At 33.4% G+C, this 19,321-nt stretch overlaps 1 protein-coding gene across 1 annotated transcript in view; it reads left to right on the top strand.

Moving 5' to 3' along the window:
- The window catches only part of LOC150099576 (cytochrome P450 4V2-like), a 41,281-nt gene that overhangs the window by 12,114 nt on the left and 9,846 nt on the right, over positions 1-19,321 (top strand). The window contains exons 3-10 of the mRNA XM_090404145.1: positions 3,568-3,653; positions 6,996-7,186; positions 8,306-8,375; positions 12,976-13,102; positions 14,005-14,187; positions 14,322-14,495; positions 15,443-15,509; positions 18,150-18,329. Coding sequence (XP_090260271.1) covers positions 7,027-7,186; positions 8,306-8,375; positions 12,976-13,102; positions 14,005-14,187; positions 14,322-14,495; positions 15,443-15,509; positions 18,150-18,329 — 961 coding nt within the window. The 5' untranslated portion in view covers positions 3,568-3,653; positions 6,996-7,026. The remainder of the gene's footprint in view (positions 1-3,567; positions 3,654-6,995; positions 7,187-8,305; positions 8,376-12,975; positions 13,103-14,004; positions 14,188-14,321; positions 14,496-15,442; positions 15,510-18,149; positions 18,330-19,321) is intronic.

The following is a 19,321-nucleotide window of genomic DNA, read 5'->3' as shown; positions in this document are numbered from 1 at the left end:
TAATATTAAATTTCTTCAAATTTTCGCCAATTTGGGCGATAGTGAACATAAGTACGGTAATTGAATGTGTGCAATACAGTTCGAGTTAACTTCTTGCCGAGGTTGGAAATGCTTCGAGATGGGTAGCCATTGTTTATGAAGGTTCTTTTCAGATTGTTAAGTTCGATTTGAAGATTTTCTTCTTCAGAAATTACAGATCTAGCCTGATGCGCCAGAGTGGAAATAATACCAAGTTTCTGCGGAGGAAAGTGATGAGAGGAGGCATGTAAGTATCTGTCCGTGTGAGTAGTTTTTAGAAAAATATAAAATTTGAGACAATCAGGCATCCTAGTAATCTTTAAATCTAAAAAGGCGAGGACTCCGTTCACCGAGTTCCAATGTGAATTTGATGTTTTGGTGGCGATTGTTCAAATAATCTAGGAAGGATTGTAAGTTTTCTTAACCATATTCCCAGATGAGGAAGATGTCGTCTATGTATCGTAGCCACAGTTTGGGTTTTAATATAGCGTTAGAAATTGCTCTTTCCTCGAAGGCTTTAAGAAAAACGTTGGCTAACACTGGAGACAAAGGGCCGCCCATAGCTAAGCCGTTGGTTTGTTTCTAGATTTTACTTTCAAATGGGAAATAGCCGGAGTTTACGCAATGCATCAATGCATTAATAAAGCGAAAATTTTCTTGGAGACTTTGTTTTTTAGTAGCTTGAGGACCTTTTTGTAGGAACATTTGTAAAGAGAGAGACAATATCAACACTGATCATTCTGTCAGACTCCTTGAGTTGTAAATTTTTTACCTTAGATAAAAAATCCCCGGAGTTCTTGATATGTGAGGAAAAATTACCAGCGAGATAATTTAAAGAAGAGGCAAGGTATTTGGAAAGGTTGTAAGTTGGTGAGTCTATGCCTTCAACTATCGGTCTTAAAGGTGTATCTGCTTTGTGGATCTTTGGAAGGCCGTATAAACGGGTCATTGGGGGATGGAGAGAACGAAGAGATAGTCTGGTGTGTCTTGGAAGTTCCGAAGTTGATTGAGAAAGTTGTCGATTCGGTTGTGAAGTTCCGTCGTAGGGTCACTTTGTAAAAAAGAGTAGGACGACTGTTGCATTTCCTTTGTCTGCTGGCGATATAATAATGTCGTTGTTATTATCAAGTTGGTGGATAGCTTTTCTTTCAGCATGAGATAAATTATCTGGAGGCGGACGACTGTTGTTTATTTTAAAAATAGCTTCTATTCTGAGTAAGTTCGCTACTTGTTTTGGGAGATGTGAGGCAGCCTTTTCTACTCTGGTAAGAAATAGTTCCTTTGGAATAGATGTAGGAGACTGGACGAATTTTAGCCCTTTGGAAAGTATGCTTATTTCTGCTGAAGAAAGGTTTTGTGAGGATTTGTTTATGACAACATTTTTAGGTCTTCTAAACGAATGGAAGATATACGAGTTTGTGCTTGTTTAAGGTTTGTGCTCGATTAAATTTCCTAATAAGAGGCAATTTGTTGATGTGTTGGGATCTAGACTCATGGTGTGAACTGATATTTTTAACCTCATTCCAAGATGTGTTGTCCAAAGATGAAATCAGGCTATTTTCTAATTCATCTTTCTTAGAGAATGCGGAAGTTGAAATATATTTTGTGTCCGAAATCCTTTCATTCAACAGTTCAAGTTTTGCTCTAAGGAAAATACTATGTGCACGTTTTGTGCAAATAGATTCCTTAAATTTTAAGCACTTGGGGATGATAGAGCGGAACTTGCATCTTTTCAAGAAGACTAACCTGTTTATGAAAAGTCCAGTCTTTTCCAGAATCTTCTAATACTCCTAAATGCGTTGTAGAATAACCTATTCAGAAGGTAAATAGATATTGTTACTGGTATTTAGTCGGATTGCAGATATTTTAAATTCAGAATTTAACTGGCTAGAGATAAGCTAAGATAAAAACTTTAATTAGAACACAACTAGTTTCGTCGTAACGCCGACTTCTTCAGGTGTACATATCACCATAAAAAACAGGAAAAATAGCAAGATAAAAACATTAACTTCTCGTCTAAACAAGTTACGTACAACAACAGCAATTTATATTTACCGTGAAGACGAAAGTTCAGAAGAAAAGTGATTCATTCTATTTCGTTTTTTTTATTATTTTTTTTAATTTTAAAGTTAGAACTGTTTCAAAAGAAGAAACATAACGCAAGCTAGTCTCAACTGCTTTGAGTCCAGTGTTCGTTACGTCTGTTAACTGCATCTAAACATACATATATTCCTGTCTGACTGCCTCTTTTACACTTTCTTGCAAAAGAGGCATTCTCTTTTCTTCTACTGTAGAAAACGTCTGCAGTAGAACCGCCAGGATCTCCCAGGAAGAAGACGCAACGTCAAGCTAAACTAGCTGAAGTTTTCTCGAATTTATTGAACTGTGTTTGTAAAAATGAATGTAAGTAAGCACAATTTTGTTAATGTCTTTATACCTTACATCGGAGAATTATATGTATGCTTACAGGAAATTGTTTGTATTCAGTTAGTTAATAAGTTACGGTAATAAAAGAAAAGACGAATGTTAACCGATATAAATAGTGAACAAAGTTTAGCTAAGTGTAACAACGAGAAGCAGCTACATGCCTAATTTAGATAACGAAGCATAGTGACAGGGTTAACTAAGTGTTGAGTGTAACATTTTAGTTACATATTTTGCCTTTTGTGCATGTAAAAGGGTTTAGAAAGATAATTTCTCCTATTTGTCTGTGCATTGTACTATTTTACTAGGTTAAAATAAAATGTTTGGTTTGTATAACTACCTTGCATGATCTATTGCCAATGCACTATCTCCAAAAAAAAAAAAAAATACTAGCAAACCTCTATGCACATTAAGTTTAGAATCACCAACTTGCAATAGGAAAATTGTGTGTTAAAAAGATCTTACCTGTATTCCTTACCTTAATTCTCAAACTACATTTGTTTATTTAGAATGGCGCAGTCGATTAAAAAAATATAATTTTTCTATTTGAATAGTGTGAGGATTGGTAAACTGCATATGGTAAAACGGCTGATAAATTAAAGTCTGTTTTAACAGCAGTAGAAACAGAAGGAAGACTTGGTGGGATTAACAGTGAGATTAGTGTTTAGTAGATAATAGTCTTATTTGAGTAAAGTAGATGGAGATTAAGTAAGGTACAAGGTGATGGGAACGCAGCACATGCGGATAAAACAAAGACGCTGTCGACAACAAAATCAACAATATAAATTATATGATACATATATAATTTTAACAATGGCACGGTCGACATATATTTTACAATACAGAATAGAGTGAAATATTAAACAAATATTTTATTTTTCTTTCGGTTAAATATATGTTAAATATCAGTAAGTCATTATAAAGTCGCGTAATATTGTATATTGATTATTTTCGTTTATATTTCTTTCATTAATTGCAGTATAAGATTGAAAAAAGCATATACAAAATAGTGTGATATATTAAACAAATAAAACGTTTTTCTTCGATTAAATATAACATATTGATTATTTTCGTTTATATTTCTTTAATTGTTTATCTATAATCTTTTTTTTTTATTCAATTAAGGTACTCTTCAGCCCGAAAACACGATTTCAGAAGTCCCATGTGTATAAATTTTTCAAAGGCATATTTGGTGACGGCTTGGTTGTAAGGTAGTCATTTAAATTTCAATGAGTTTTTTTTTTTTTAATTTTCATTTGGAATTTATATTTCATTATTAAAACGGAAAACGGAAAAGCTGAAACGGTAGAGCTGGTAGAGGTACAATATTCCCACACTATTCTTTTATGTAAATTTCGTTTTCCAACACTTGAAATGTACGAATGATTTTTTCTTAAGTAAGTGGCATTTAAATTATTACTGAAGTTATTGGATAAAATCTTATTTGCTGCTGGACATATCTGAGTGGGTCCTATGATAGTACAATGGTGTGCATAAGAGAATGACGAAATACATTTTAAATGTATATAAAACACTGCATGACAAACCCGAAATGTGGACATAAGTTTATTGCCAGCATATTATAAGTTGTATTACACAAAACAGTGTCTAAATGTCGTACACATTAAATTTCAATAGGTCTTTGGCAAATGTTACAAATTTTTCTAAGCACGTAGTAAAGAAATTAATGTACAGTGCTAACAGAAAACTATTCAGAGGGATATTTCAGTATGGAATATTTCCACCCAGGAATATCATGCAACTTTCCCATCATCGTCCATTACTTAAAACCAAGTGATTCAGGAATTCTTGAGGCACATTGTCCGATTCCTCTTATGGAACATAAATAAGTCCTTGTTTCTTTTTCTGGTAGTGAATTTCGAGCAGAATTTCGTCCTTCCTGCTACCCACAAATATCTTTCACGGGATTGACATCAGGCGAGCGATATGGCCATTCAAATGGATTAATATCCTGGGTCGCCAGATATACCTCTGCTGATCGTGGGCGATGTTATGTGGCATAGCACCACGATACAAACGAACACGACGTTGAAGAACTTCGACCAATATCTTCACCAAAGTTGAAGAAATTTCACCAATATCTTTAACCAGCGCTTGTAGCTCGGTGCGTCCATTAATCACAATGTCTCTCCAACCATGACCCCTACACCGTCGTGTGCATCCTTTTCAAGAACGTTCTTGCGATGACAAGCAGGATAACCTTCACCTCAGTATGTACAAATGGAGAAATGACTAAAACAACTGTCTGTAAAGAGTACATTAGTCCACTGGTGTCTTCTCAAATTTTTATAGATGCAACACCACTGAAATATTCTACGATGAGCTGTAGATAAAGTGACGCAGACACCGGAACTTCTGGGATATGGGCCGACTTATCGCAGACAACTTGCCACAGTTTGTCCAGATATCCGCGTACCTATGCTTGAATGGCACTGATTTGAAAGTTGACTTGACATGGTGAATCGATCACGTTTAGCTGTTGTAACCAAACATCTGTCTTCATGCTGCATAGCAGGGCGAGCATGATCTCTTAGCACACGTCTGAAATATATTCCATTGGTTTGAACTGCTTCCCGGTGCCTGGATAGCAGTCTATATGGGATTTCAATCTCGCTGGAATATTATGAATTAATTCTGCGGTCTTTCTCAAGATTTCCAATAATTTTTCGCATCGTGAAAAGCTACCACGTGACACCTTTCAACGTGATTAAACATTTGAATGTGTACATGCATTGAACTCGAAATCATCAGCGTTTCTAGTTTTCTGAAATAAAGAGTCTTCAAAGCTCAGTCGGCACAGAAGAAGCCGTTTGGTTTGAAAGACCTGAATTCGATTCCCATCCAAGATGTGAGGAACCTTTATCTTATCTCTTTTGACTAAAGATGAGTTTGCCGGTCGCATACGGATAGGGTTTTTTTTTAACCCGGAAACTTGGCTTTTTCTTCCCCTAGAACAGGTAAACCCGCCCATGTACACACATAGATTTACATTCATGAATACTTGCCCTTAGGGGATGCAGCAGAGAAGTGAGGAGCCGGCCATTAATTCGTCGTAAATCCCTCATTAGGAGACTCAACCCGTCCTAACGGATGAGAAGGATAGTCTTCTGAAATAGTGTGTCCATAGGTCAGGTGTTCTCAACCTGGTTGTGGTCTCGGGCGCATTCGAGATTGGGAAGGAGTGGCGAGCACCAATACTTTTTTCTATCAAACATTATACTCGCTTATCATATCAAAAGATAACAATTAACAAATTAATTGATTATTAAAGTAGGATAAATACACATGTAACATTTATTATTCAACTAAATTAAACCATACCAAAATGAGAAAGACGTTTCTCTTTACTCTTGATAAAACAATAGTCTTCATCCCAATCGTTGTTGAATTTTTACGTTCGTTGTTTTTTATTTAGATTACTTATTTTGCGAAAAAATTTTAAACACGAGAAAAGTTTGAATGGTCGAAGCGTGCCGATAATATCGTTCAAGTGGGGACACATCTCTCAAGCAAATGGTTGCCAGTAGACGAAATACATAACATATACGCGCAAATTTGGTACTAGTAGCATTCGCACTCAAAGATGGAGGAATTATATCAGAAATATAACTTAAATCTTAACTTCTTTTACGATTTCAATAAATATCATTACTTGCAGAAGACTTATATTTCCAGTTTTTATTTTATGTTTTCTTTATTAAATCAATGACAGCGGGAGCAAATGCATTCGCGGACATAGGCTTGAGACCCGCTGCCTTAGGTTATCGACACCGGTGTATTTAATAAACTACTGCGTTTTCCAAAGTAAAGAACATCCTGCATTATTAACTACAATCGATAGTTTGCAGATGTGACTCCATTTCTGTCTGTGTCTCTATCTGACTCTCTCATGTAGCATACATTTGGTGATGGAAAAACTTTACCTTCAATCGAAGTAATTAATTCTGATGTGCTGTACAACCTTGGCCTTCTATATTTGAACAAATAATCTGCAAATTTTCTCGAATCCTTCCAAAAAAACCACCACTAAATTTCCAATCCGCTCTTTCAACGGAAATATATTAGACAAGTCTTGTATAAAATCAATACAATAAATTTCTCTTGATTCGGACGCAACTCTAGTACACAAGATTTGTACTAGAGTTGCGTCCGACTGTATGTTGTCCTTTTACCTCTCATTACACTGTTATTTAACATAAACTTTGGAAACTAGTACAAATACAACACACTTCTATTAAGTACATAATTATTTACCTTTAAACCATCTTATAAAAAAAGTTGCAAATGATAGTTTTGATTTTAGCTTAATTCGAACAGTTCCATTATGCAGTTTTTCATATCTTAATAATAAACTTAGATAAAGTAAGAAATGAAAACAATTCGTAAGAAATTAGAAAGAATTTTTTCAAGATCTACAATACGAAACAAGTAAATCTGAATGGTTTTTTTTTTCTTCTAGAAAAGATTTAAAATATTTTCCGTAATAATTCAGTAAAATGTTTACGAATAGTGGTAATTTATTGTTGTTTCAGTGATGGCAATAAATGGAAAGTACGAAGAAAAATGTTGAATCCGGCATTCCGTTATCAAATGATCAAAAATTCCCTATCGGTTATCAATGAACAATCAGATATCCTGATCAAGAAATTAGAAGCGGCTTCAAATTTGGAATGGGTGAACATCGCAGAGTATTCTGAATTATTTGTGCTGGATATGGTGTGCGGTAAGTAATACGCTGTTTGTAATGAACAGAACTGTTATACGGTGTTCTGGTTTAATTAATAATTATTTCAGATATTATCCTCTTCCCATACTTGATGACGTTTGCTAACTTTGATGTTAAGGCATGTTGTCATTACTGTTAATTTATCAAATTTGCACTGCATTCTTTCTCTGATTAGTATATCGGAGGAGTGGAGTGTTAGGTATCTCTCACTATCTGTGTGTGTGTGTGCGTGCGTGCTTGTGTGTGTGTGTGTGTGTGTGTGTGTGTGTGTGTGTGTGTGTGTGTGTGTGTGTGTGTGTGTGTGTGTGTGTGTGTGTGTGTGTGTGTTCCAATTTTCAGTGCACTATTGAAGTAAAGGGGATAAAAATTTATTCAAAATACTCTATATACTCAACTCGTTTATCTGTATTCTCAATGCTTGTTTCACTTTCAATTCACTTCATTCCAACATTAGACCAGTAAACTGCACCGTATCTGATTCATTTCCATTAATAACAATCCTTTTCCACAGTAATGCACGCAATAATGGAGGGAGGTACGCAAATCCCACGGGATGCAGCCTGTTAATAATAATTACAAACAGTTATGACAGTATTCTATGATACCATAAAGAATGTGTTTTTGCAATGCGAATATAAAGATAATATACAGTAGATGGCTTGCTTCCTAAGATGAACCTTTCCCTCTGTAATATCTGTAGTCATTTCTATATTAGTAGGATTTTCAGGGTAATATCAACAATTAAAGCAGAAAAGCTTCAGTCATTTACTATGGTTAGTTACTTACTAGTGGATAAAAAAATATTCGAACCTACTCACTGCAGTGCTATATTGGTATGCCAATTTCCTTCGGTCGAGAAAGAATGAGAGATGGTAATAATAATAACAAAAATAATTAAAATAATAATTATTATACAGTTGCAATTTCTTAATTTTAGTTAACTGTTTTCTTCCTTCTTTGCTTGCTTTAGCTCGTATTCATTAGTTATATTATATTGTATTTCAAGAATAATCGTTATGATGAATTGTAATGCAATGACTGTGGTAATTTCTTATAAACATTAATTGTGTCCATACATGTTTCTTTAAATAGTAAATATATATATTTCTTCTGCAGAATCAGCGATGGGAATTCAACTGGGAGCGCAGAACAATCCTTCATTTACAATAACAACTATCGCAAAAAGGTAAATATCTGCAAACTATATCGTTGCTCATTCTTACACTCATTGAAAAGCAGTAATCTGTTCATAAGACAGCTAGCAGTTCATTGATTTATCTCGAAGAAATTATAATTCCTGATAAAATTGCTTAAAGGAAGTTATGTGCATAAAACAAAAGGAAGTTATGTGCATAAAACATTGCATTACTAATTACACAGTTTAGTGGGGAACGTTTATATTAAAAACGGATTTTATGATATTTCACTTTACTGTATTATATTCCATGTTTTACTTTGCCTCTTGGAATGCTAAATGATTTGATACTTAAGAGAAAATTGTATAGCTTGATCACAATATAACATATATACACGTATTTGTGCAAGGTGAAATAATAAATTGCATGAAATGTAAATGTGTTTTTTAAGTATAAAGAGCTAAAAAGCTTCATTTCGGCAATGAAAACATTCCCCACCTTTGCAACGAGTTGCCCGGTATTGTACTACGTACTAGGATCACTTGCATTGGCTAACGCTAGTGTCGCCGATACTTTATAGTTTACTATATTCGGCAAGTAACTCTCTGATTCCGATCTTTGAGTTTCTTATTTGGTTTTAAAACTATGTGGGATTTAATATCCCCTTAATTTAAGTAAATGTGTTTGCTTCTTTGATACCTTGTTAAATAAATTCTGCTGACATTCTATGCACATAACTTCCTTTAAACCGGAACCTGTATACACAGATAAGGAAGCCATTATGGAGCAAAACGCTGAGATTGTGGGGATGAATGAGAAAATTAAAACAGGTTGTTGAGTGGAGGATACACAAACAGACAATAAACGTAATCTCGATAAATCTCTAATAAATAGAATGAATGCATCAAATTTCTACTCGACATAAAATGGTTTATTATACTGTAATAATGGAGATGAGTTGGAGCACTGTTAGTCAAGAGTAAGAGATGGAACATAGCTGCAAAACAAATAGAACCAGACCAGAGATCTCAAAAATCGATGCAAATATTGAATAGCACCAACAAAATTACCACCCAACGGGACGAAAGAAAAATTAGAGATATTTTCTTGGAAAATAGGAAGGCATTGTAAAATCGTGTCGTTTGCGCTATTGTAAAAACTATTTATTTTATGTTTTATTCTTTATTCAAAACTTATCTTCGATGTTTCTGCTTACTTATCTTAACCTTACTTTAACCTTGTTTACTCTACTTATTATACAGTCCTAACTCCGAGCTCTTAATACGTTGCCTGATTTAGTCTTATCTTTAATCCTCTCATTCAACTTTAATCCCCTCCCTTTGTCGTAAGGCCGTAATTATGCTTCTGCACGTGCAGGAAACTTTAGAATTAAGAAATTGCCTCTGGCTGGTCTTTTTCTGAACTACTAGCGTCTTTCTAGATAGAATCCTGTTATTTGTTTCTATCGACTGCCCATCAGGATTCGCAGATAGGAATTGAATATCCTTCCAAAGAAAACCTCAGCAAGGCACGGAAGTTTCCTCTGTTATACTTATTACTAAATCTACAACGCAAAATTATTAATATTCAGTCGTGGCTTCTTAACCCTCTAAGTCATACAGATTCGAATTTTATGAGCAGTGCATTTGGTTGCAGGAATCAGGCAAATGATTATAATTTATTCCTGAATACAATTTATTCATGCTAATTGAATGTACAGTAAAGGTTGCTTGGAATTATGTATATTCCTCCTAAGTTGACAGTTCTCTCTTAAATAACGTGTCTAAGGTACTAATTTATGCATTGCAAACTTAAACAATGCTAAACAATAAATAGGCTTAGCTAATAAACAATATTAAATTTTCACCTTATATTAATTCTTTCCTATCTCACACAACTGAACAAATTGATTCAATGATTAGCTAAATGCCTTCAATCCTCAAACAATATTAATACATAAACATTAGAGTAATCTCTGTCACAATTTCGCCTCTAGTAAAATACAATATATTCGACCTTACTTTGTATATAGTCGTCTTGTCCACACTAGTAGATTCTTGAAATCACTGTCCACTGTTACATTCCGATCTTGGCTACACCTACGGGCACCTTTTTCCAAGATCGATGAGGTCACTTCTGATATCTGAAATGGTCAGGAAACTTGGAGGCTGTAAAATCCGGAACTGACTTTCTTCAAAACTCAGATGAGTTATCTCGCAATGAGGGCGTCGGTTGGCTGGAACGTAGGTTCCCGATGTTCGAGGATGTCATACCTTGAATAGGTATGACATCCTCGAACATCGATACGACCTTTGTTTCTATATGGCCATCTCCCAGAAGACGATTGACCTCTACTACGGCTTAAGAAAAACCTTCGACGACAACGAACCACCGTCCGACGATGAATACCCAGACCTTTGTATGTGACTGTGTCTTTGATGTCTCCTCCTTTGATATCTCTCCATCGACCTTGGCTCCTGCTACGATTTTATTCCCTTGGGTGTTTCATGGGTCTTCAGCTGGAACCGTTTTTGGTCGCTGCATTCAGGCAGGAAACCCCATACATATTTGACCTTCGCGATTTTGATTACCTTTGGTCATATCTTAATCCATCAGAGATATATCTTTGTTTTAACAATCCTTTGTTACAATTTAATTTATACTGAAATTTCTTTGTTCTTTTTTATTACACAATCATTTGGCAGTTACATGATTTACTAGTTCACTCTAAAATACTTCCATATTATATAAACATTAAAGAAAAATGCTTATTAACTACAGGTATTTTGTATGGATTTTTTGTTCTCCAGTAAAATCGGTATATAAGGAATTTTGTACAAAAATCCTTCTATATAAGATTTTACAGCACCTCGGAGGATTTCTTACAAAAATGATGCAGGATGCTGGCATTAAGATATCTTCAATGACAGCTCGTCAACGCATCAAGGATTTGGGCTTGAACAATGAATCAGGATCAATACATCAAGGTACTGAAGACAAAGATGCTACCCCAAGGACAGGAGTGGTTCCCTAATAACGATTACTCATTCATCCACGATTGTGCTCCTTGCCATAAGGCAGAAACGTTCCTCAATGAAAAAAGCCATGGTTCTTGACTGGCCTGGAAATTCACTGAATCTCAACCTCATGGAGAACCTTTGGGAAATGATGAAGCCGGAAATTTTCAAGGAACTTTTCATTAACAAACGCCAATTAATAGAGCGTTTGAGGGATGTGTGGCACAGGAATGAATCAATAAAATTAAACTGCGTAAAATGCATAGAATGCATGTCCAAAATAATAGAAGCAGTAATTGCAGCAAAAGGCGACGTTATCAAATATTGACCCCATAATTATTTCTGTATACATTTTTCTTTAATTATATAAGCACACTTTACTTTTTTAAGTGTATCATTAGAAGACTAATTTTAATAAAAAACAATTTGATGTAAAGAGCATTGAAAATGTGGAAATTTGTTTTATTTCTATTGGAAACTCACAAAATACCTTTTTCGCACAGTGGTTCTAATAAATTGATCACCCACTGTAATCGTTACACTGACCATGTATTGTTCTAATTATATTATCAATAATTATAAGCAGCTGAATAAACAAATATTTAACAATTATTAGTTGAAAAGCCCTCTTGGAAGTTGTTTCAATCCTGAACAGGATTTTGTCCCATCTTATCTCAGCTATTTCGATTTCCATCTATTTCAGGAGGAATCTTTTCTTGGTGACTTTTCAACTGACTGATGATTTAATTAGTCACTTGCTTGAGAGATATTGTTACCTATTCTAAGAAGTTTGGGGTTCTTTCCCGCAAAGTACTTTTGATGTGATGTGAATTAAATGGTCAGCCAAAGTAAGAAATGCTAACAGTAATTAATGCCATGTTCATATAACTTATAGATTACAGATCGAGATGTGGAATGCAGATCGAGATCATTCCATTCAAGAGCAGTTGGTCTTCCGTCTGATTACTTTTGGATTTGAGCTCCATATCAGAAAAACTGGGCAGAGAATAATCCCACTGTTAACAGATGTTAACAATATAGTAATTTCAGAGTTTCTATTTGCTGATTAAAATCTATCTAATCTAGCAGATATGCCTTTGCTGTGAAAGGTTAAAATAGTGTGCGATGTTATGATCTACTAGCGATTCATTTCGCATGTCGTATTGCATTTTGATAGTTCCACACTCTCTCAGTATGATTTGTTGTGTAGAGAAGAGGATTATCCGTTTAATAATTTTCCACTCTTTATCCAGTCGCTTTCTCACATACATGATTTTTCACTATATTATTGTAGACATATTCATGGATGTTGGCACGTCAGAACTGGCCGCTACCATCTAGGCACTGTGTTTTAATAATGTGCGAACACAAACAGTTTTGGCATCAACCGTTTGGAACCAACTATTAAATATCTACCGCCAGTCTTTCTTTTTCGAATAGCCTTCTCCAATGAATAGCTGAAAAAGAATAGCTTTATATATTAAATGAATATTATGTAAAATTATGAGGAGAGTGATTTCTTTTCTGCGTATTACAAACTGTTCAAATAAATTTAAGTATTTTCATTAAATTATGAGGTTAGATAATTTCACTGCAATTCTAAGAGAAAAGTAACGTATTCATTTGTATACAGGCTGGAAGGACTGGTCATTGAAAGAATAGTTACACCTATTTACTGGAATGATTTCATCTATGCGTTATTTGCAAGTGGAAAACTCTACTACAAAAGTCTAAGAATTTTTAGCGAGTTTGTGAAAAGGGTAAGTAAATTGATAAAGGCAAATTCCATTAACTAATAATTATTTAATTTTATCTGAACTTTCTATCCTAGAATATAATTTGAAAGCAGTTCGTATAGATATTATTATTAATTATGAAAGCTATTGTCACATCTATGTAATACTAAATCATATATATGCGATAATATATATACTCACGATCTTGGCTTACGAACTTTCCATCCAGGTGGCATGATAATATAAATTACGTCATTCATAGAACCCAACAATATTCAATTCTAACAAGTGACGTAACAATAACAATAAATAAATAAATAAAACCAAACTTTCCAAGGTAGTAACCATATTTTATTGAAAAAAAAAAACACTATATGAGTATTATATTATATAGTACATTTTTATTTTCTTGTAATAATTATTTAGGAATACGAGTTAAATAAACTCATGCTCTCTTAGCATACAATTAAGTATGTGTTTACCTCGACAAATATTTTATACACCTTGCCATATAATCATGTTATTAGTTATATATAAACATTTAATAAATGGCATGATTATTATAATACTGTATGTCCCCCTTTCAGACATTTTCGTTTTTCGTATTAGGCTCAATGGCCTGTCACTGCCATGTAACTTGGCTTGTTTAAAACATAATTACTGCGCATTTTAGGGTCGTTAATTTCATCTCGGCGGTGAGCTTTCAATTGCGTGTATAATAAAGAAATACAGAAAATAAATAGAAATAAATAAACAAACTAAAGGAAACGCAGCACTAGTCTCGGGGGGGGGGGGGAAGCTATATTTCGACAATTATTCCATATTCTTCGAATATACAATATATAATCTACTATTCGGTCGTATTAGTAGATTATATATTGTCTTCTTTGAAACTATACATTCCTTTTATGGTTTTTCATATTCAGGTAACTGATGGAAAGAAGAATGAATATAAAAAAACGGAACTCATTACCACTGAGAAAACTCATCTTCAAGAAGTGAACAAGACCAGTAGTTTTTTTCTTGACCATTTACTGTACCTGCATGTTGAAAAAAATGTTCTCACTACTCAAGATGTCAATCAGGAAATACAGACATTTATGGCAGCGGTAAAGAAAAGTATTTTATTTTATTATTTCAAACGTATCTGATAAATAGGTTAAGTCCGACTGAAAACAATCAAATGTGATCAGTTTCACTTTATATATTAGTGTTTTCCTTCACAATTGTTTCATTTATGTAGGGTTTTGGCACAACATCAACCGCCATCTGTTGGTGTCTGCACTGTGTAGGACTGTATCCAGACGTGCAAGACAAAATTGAAGAAGAATTATGGAGCATTTTTCAGGACAACATGAATCGAGAGGTCATTGTCGACGATTACACAAAAATGAATTATTTGGAATGTGTAATAAAGGTAAGCATTAATGTTGGACAAAGAACCCTATAGTCATAACTTATTAACGACGCAATTCGGCATAATGCCTGTAAGAAATTTTAAGAAACCAGGTGAAAAAAAACAAGTAATATTTAGATAAAGATATTAATTTTTGTATTTACTTATTATTTGACTTTCTTTTAGTAAACGATTTATGGACAATATCAACTAAACTTGAAATCCAAATAGATTGAACTCTATTGATATTTACCAGTTACCATTTTAAACACTAAATAATTTCTGAAAAAAAAAAAGTTTAAATTGTATTTCTTTATTTACAGTGCTTACAAATCCAAATTATGTGTAAATACGTCTCTTCAGTGTTTAATTTTTTCGTCATTGGTTTTACGTTTTTATTTATCTAAATGAATTTAACTCAATTGTTGGAATCCTGTGCACATCAGTTAGTGTTTTTTACCATCTATGTTCTGATTAAGTCTTGTGTGGAAGTTTTTACGTTCAAAATGTTTGCACAAATATGCAAATTAACTCTTAATTAAAACCTTAAACCTCATTTAAGTTTAATCTTTTTAGACTAGTGGTTAGTTATACATATGACGTCTCCATTGTTAAAATAGCGTGGGTTTTCTTTCCAACGCTTAACATTTTATAAATTTGTTAAAAGTGCATTTTAAACTAAATCTGCCAGGACTTTTATTAGTAAAAGCGAGTTATTGACTTTGTATGTTACAATTGTAGTGTTTGGTCGGTTTATTAGGATTTTCTACGGAAGCAACGAAGTATATCAGGTAAGTGTAATTTGTGTTTTTATTGCAGATTTGCTCTGGCCAGTTGATCAATTTAAAGTATGAAAAATCTACGTTTCTCAGAAGTAATTCCTACCACATTGTGTTGGTTTCTTAAAATTATATATAACACTTGTTTCTGTCCAATGGGTATTACATTATGGTTTCTCTCTTCCAAAGGAAACATTGCGATTGTATCCCACCATACCACTAATTGGAAGGCACCTTGAAGAAGATATCGAGTTCGGTAAGCATACCTTCGTTCTTTTCTTTAAAAAAATGTTCTTTCATAAAAAAAAAAAAGTTCACAATTTTTTTATAAATTTTTATTTTAATTTGCAACATACGCTTATATTACCATCATCAATTTCCAAAGGGGTGCTCAGGTTATTATGGCAGCACTACATGATTAAATTTACATTATTATTATTCTCCTATTCATACACATTTCCTGCATATCAATATATTACTTGTAAGTACTTCAATATTGCCGTATCTAACATTTCCTTTTTCTAAGGCAGTTCTGACTGAATAAATCCGCCTAGACTTTGGTCTTCCTCTGAGTTTCTCTCCAGCCATCTTGGCATCAAATACCTGGTTTGCTAACCTACTTCATTATATTTAAGTGGCCATATCACCTAACATTAGCTCTGTTTAGACATTCTTATATGATAATAGTGTCAAGTTCCTTCCTAATATCTTCATTTTTAATATGATTCTTCCATTGATGGCATCGGTTCACTCCCTAATTTTTCTCAGTACCCTCCTATCTGTGTTCTCTAGCCGTGATCAAGTGCTTTACTTCTAAACCAACAGTCAGGTTCATAACTTGAACACTGTCGTGTTTTGGTGTTTGGCTAATTTCTCTCTTATTCCATAAAAATGTATTTAGCTGATTACCCACCTTACCAGCTTTGGTTATTCGGTTGTCTATTTTCAGATTTAGGCTGCTTTCGTCACCAAAATCTCTGCCTGAATATCTGAAGTATTTTACTTGTTCCATAGAAACTTCATTCAGAATGCAGCAGACGTTTTCTATGCTACTGTCTGTTTCAATAGTTTCATGCCAAATCTGTTAGCTATTACTTAATTTAGTTAGAGAATTCTGGAAATTTGCACACTAAATATGTTTAGAAGTGCAATATCATCTGCATAAAAGAGATACTTTTGACAAGTCCAATTCTACTATCAGGCTTAATGCCACTCCCATTCATAATGTGATCCATATAGATGATGAATAAGAGTGGAGATAATGTGCATCCTTTCCTTACTCCTAATTTTACATCAAACCAGCTTCCTGTATTTCTTTCAGATCTAGTTGCTGACAACTTAAATGTAGACCATGTGCTACACTTCACAATCTCCAATTTACCTTATATGAAGGTACCACTTTGAAAAGCATTTTCCTGGGCACTTCTCCTATGCCTTTTACAGATATAAAAAACCGAAGTACAAATCCTTGTGATTTTAACACAATTTCTCAACTATTTGTCTTAAAATGATCTCAATAGCTTCTATTTTGCCTCCGGCTTGTCCTTCTCCAAGTTTCTCTTCCACAATTTTTCTTAACCTCTTTTCAAGTATGCTTGCATAAATCGTACCTGAACACTCAGTAGAGAACTTCCTCTGTAATTCTCACATTCAGCTTTATTCCCTTTCTATTTTTTATAGAAGGATACTATGAGACCTCTGCTCCAATCATTAGAAATTTTATCTTCTGATCAGACCCTCTGAATTATACAATATCCGCTGCAAAACATTTATACCTCCATACTTAAGCATTTCTGGCCAAATATCTACTCCAGTTTCCTTTTCTCGTTTCATGTTTTTGACGGATCTTTCTATCTCAAGAGTTGATATATACTTCTGTTTGCTGTTTGCTGTTTACTCTTGAAATTTTTGTAGTACGGTACTAACACTGTTTGTTTCGTTTTCAACAGTCTCTCAAAGTAATTACTCCAGACATCAAGGATATCCTTATAGTTTTCATGTCACCTTTAGCATCTTTGATTCCTTTGACAGTACTTTTTTCTCCATTTCTAAGTTTCTTCACTAGCCTCCAAAACATTTTGCTACCTTTCTGATATTTATTTTCCATACTCTTACAAGTCTTCCTATGACTTTAGCTTAGTAACTTTTACACATACCTTAGCCGACTTATTTGCCAGGAAATTTTGGTATTATTTCTTCTCTTTTAGGACTGCTTATTTAACTTCTTTTGTCTACCATGGTTTCTTATTTTTCTATCCTGGCAGACATCACCACATACTCCCCAGATGAATTAATAAATGTCTTCTTTAGAGTTTGCCAACGAGAACCAAACCCTGAGACACCAAGGTTTGGTTCTCATTTTCAAAGTGGTGCAAATTTTCTTGAGTAATTTTGCATAGTTGGGTCTACAATTTAACTGTAAAAGTTGCTCAGTATTAATTCTTTTTAAAACTTTCTTACATAGTATTCTTGCATAATTATCAAGGAAAATTTGAGGTTCAGGATCTAAAGAAAGTTTCTCCTTATTTTCTTTTAATTAGCTTATAGACGTTTACTATATATTTTACTAAATGCCAAAAGTTTAAACAAATTTATATATTAAAATATTTAAAAATTTAAAAATAAAATAAGCAGACTCTAAAATTTCCTTAATATTACAAACGTAGACTTAGGCTGCTTAATTAAAGAAAAATAACTATATATTAATTTCTTTTAGTAAACCATATTTGAATAATGTGCTTTATTATTATATTATACTGTGGTTTATTAATTACTTCCTTTTAGTAAAACAGGTTTTATTTGAATTAAAAGGCGAAGCATTCTATAAAAGTCAGCAATAAAACATATTGTATATTCACTGCAATAATAATTATATTCATCTGTTTATTATTTTCAGATGGCTACATAATTCCCAAAGGAACCGAATGTTTAGTTGACATTTATTCTCTTCATCGGAATCCGGACACGTTTCCTAATCCTGAAGTGTTTGATCCAACTCGCTTCTTTCCTGAAAACATTAGAAGCCTTCCTCCCTACGCATATATACCCTTCTCCGCTGGACCCAGAATCTGCATTGGTAAATATTTATCTTTCTTTTTACTATTTTTCCTATATATATATTTTTTTCTATTTTTATTATATATATATATATATATATATATATATATATATATATATATATATATATATATATATATATATATATATATATATATATATATAGAGAGAGAGAGAGAGAGAGACAGAGAGAGAGAGAGAGAGAGAGAGAATAAAAAACACTAAACATTGAGGGTTAAAAGACTATGAACAACATGGATAGTCTTTATACATAATTAGCATGAAAACGTTGTAGTTGTTCTTTCGTTTGTTGCATTGTTGGAAGAGTGCGTGCTTGCGGCATCACGTGAACGCAAGTACATGATTACAGTTGTAATCATATAATCTCATGTAATCATGTAATCATGTATGTTAACCGAGTTAATAATCATTCTGTCATATATATATATATATAGCAAGTCACGTTCAAATCTGTTTTCTAGAGGAAGAATTCATTAGTCCAATCTTTTTCGCAGCCGAAATAAATTAGCAGCCTCTATGATGATGATTATAGTAATTGCGCTATCTGTATGATTCCATTTTACATAAACCCTATCATTTAATCCATTTTCATAAGAGAAAGAGAGATTGAGCGAGAGAGAAGTTGTTGTGTTACAAGTTTAGAAATATGCCGTTTCATACATGCACTTAGAGCATTTAAAAGCAATTAAAAAAAAAAAATTACCATACAATTTATGATAACAGATCACTTGGCTCATCCTGATATTTTATTTTGAATTCATTAGGACAAATATTAACTTTATATCCAAATATATTACATATATGATAAAGAAAATCTTAAAACTCCAAAAATTCTCCTTTTAGACAATTATAATTCTTGCAGGCATAGACGTCTGTTGCTAATTGGTTCAAAAGATATATTTCGGTGATTACACCACATTTGTTATTATTCCGTAATACAAAATACTGAAATAATAGTTCCTGACAAGTTTCGTAATCGTAGGATTTACA

This window comes from Typopeltis vanoorti, chromosome 14, assembly GCF_054136105.1.
Source record: "Typopeltis vanoorti isolate ZY-2024b chromosome 14, IOZ_Tvanoo_1.0, whole genome shotgun sequence".
Lineage (NCBI taxonomy): Eukaryota > Metazoa > Arthropoda > Arachnida > Uropygi > Thelyphonidae > Typopeltis > Typopeltis vanoorti.
The sequence above is the reverse complement of the archived record's forward strand: the minus strand, read 5'-3'. Positions and strand labels throughout refer to the sequence as shown.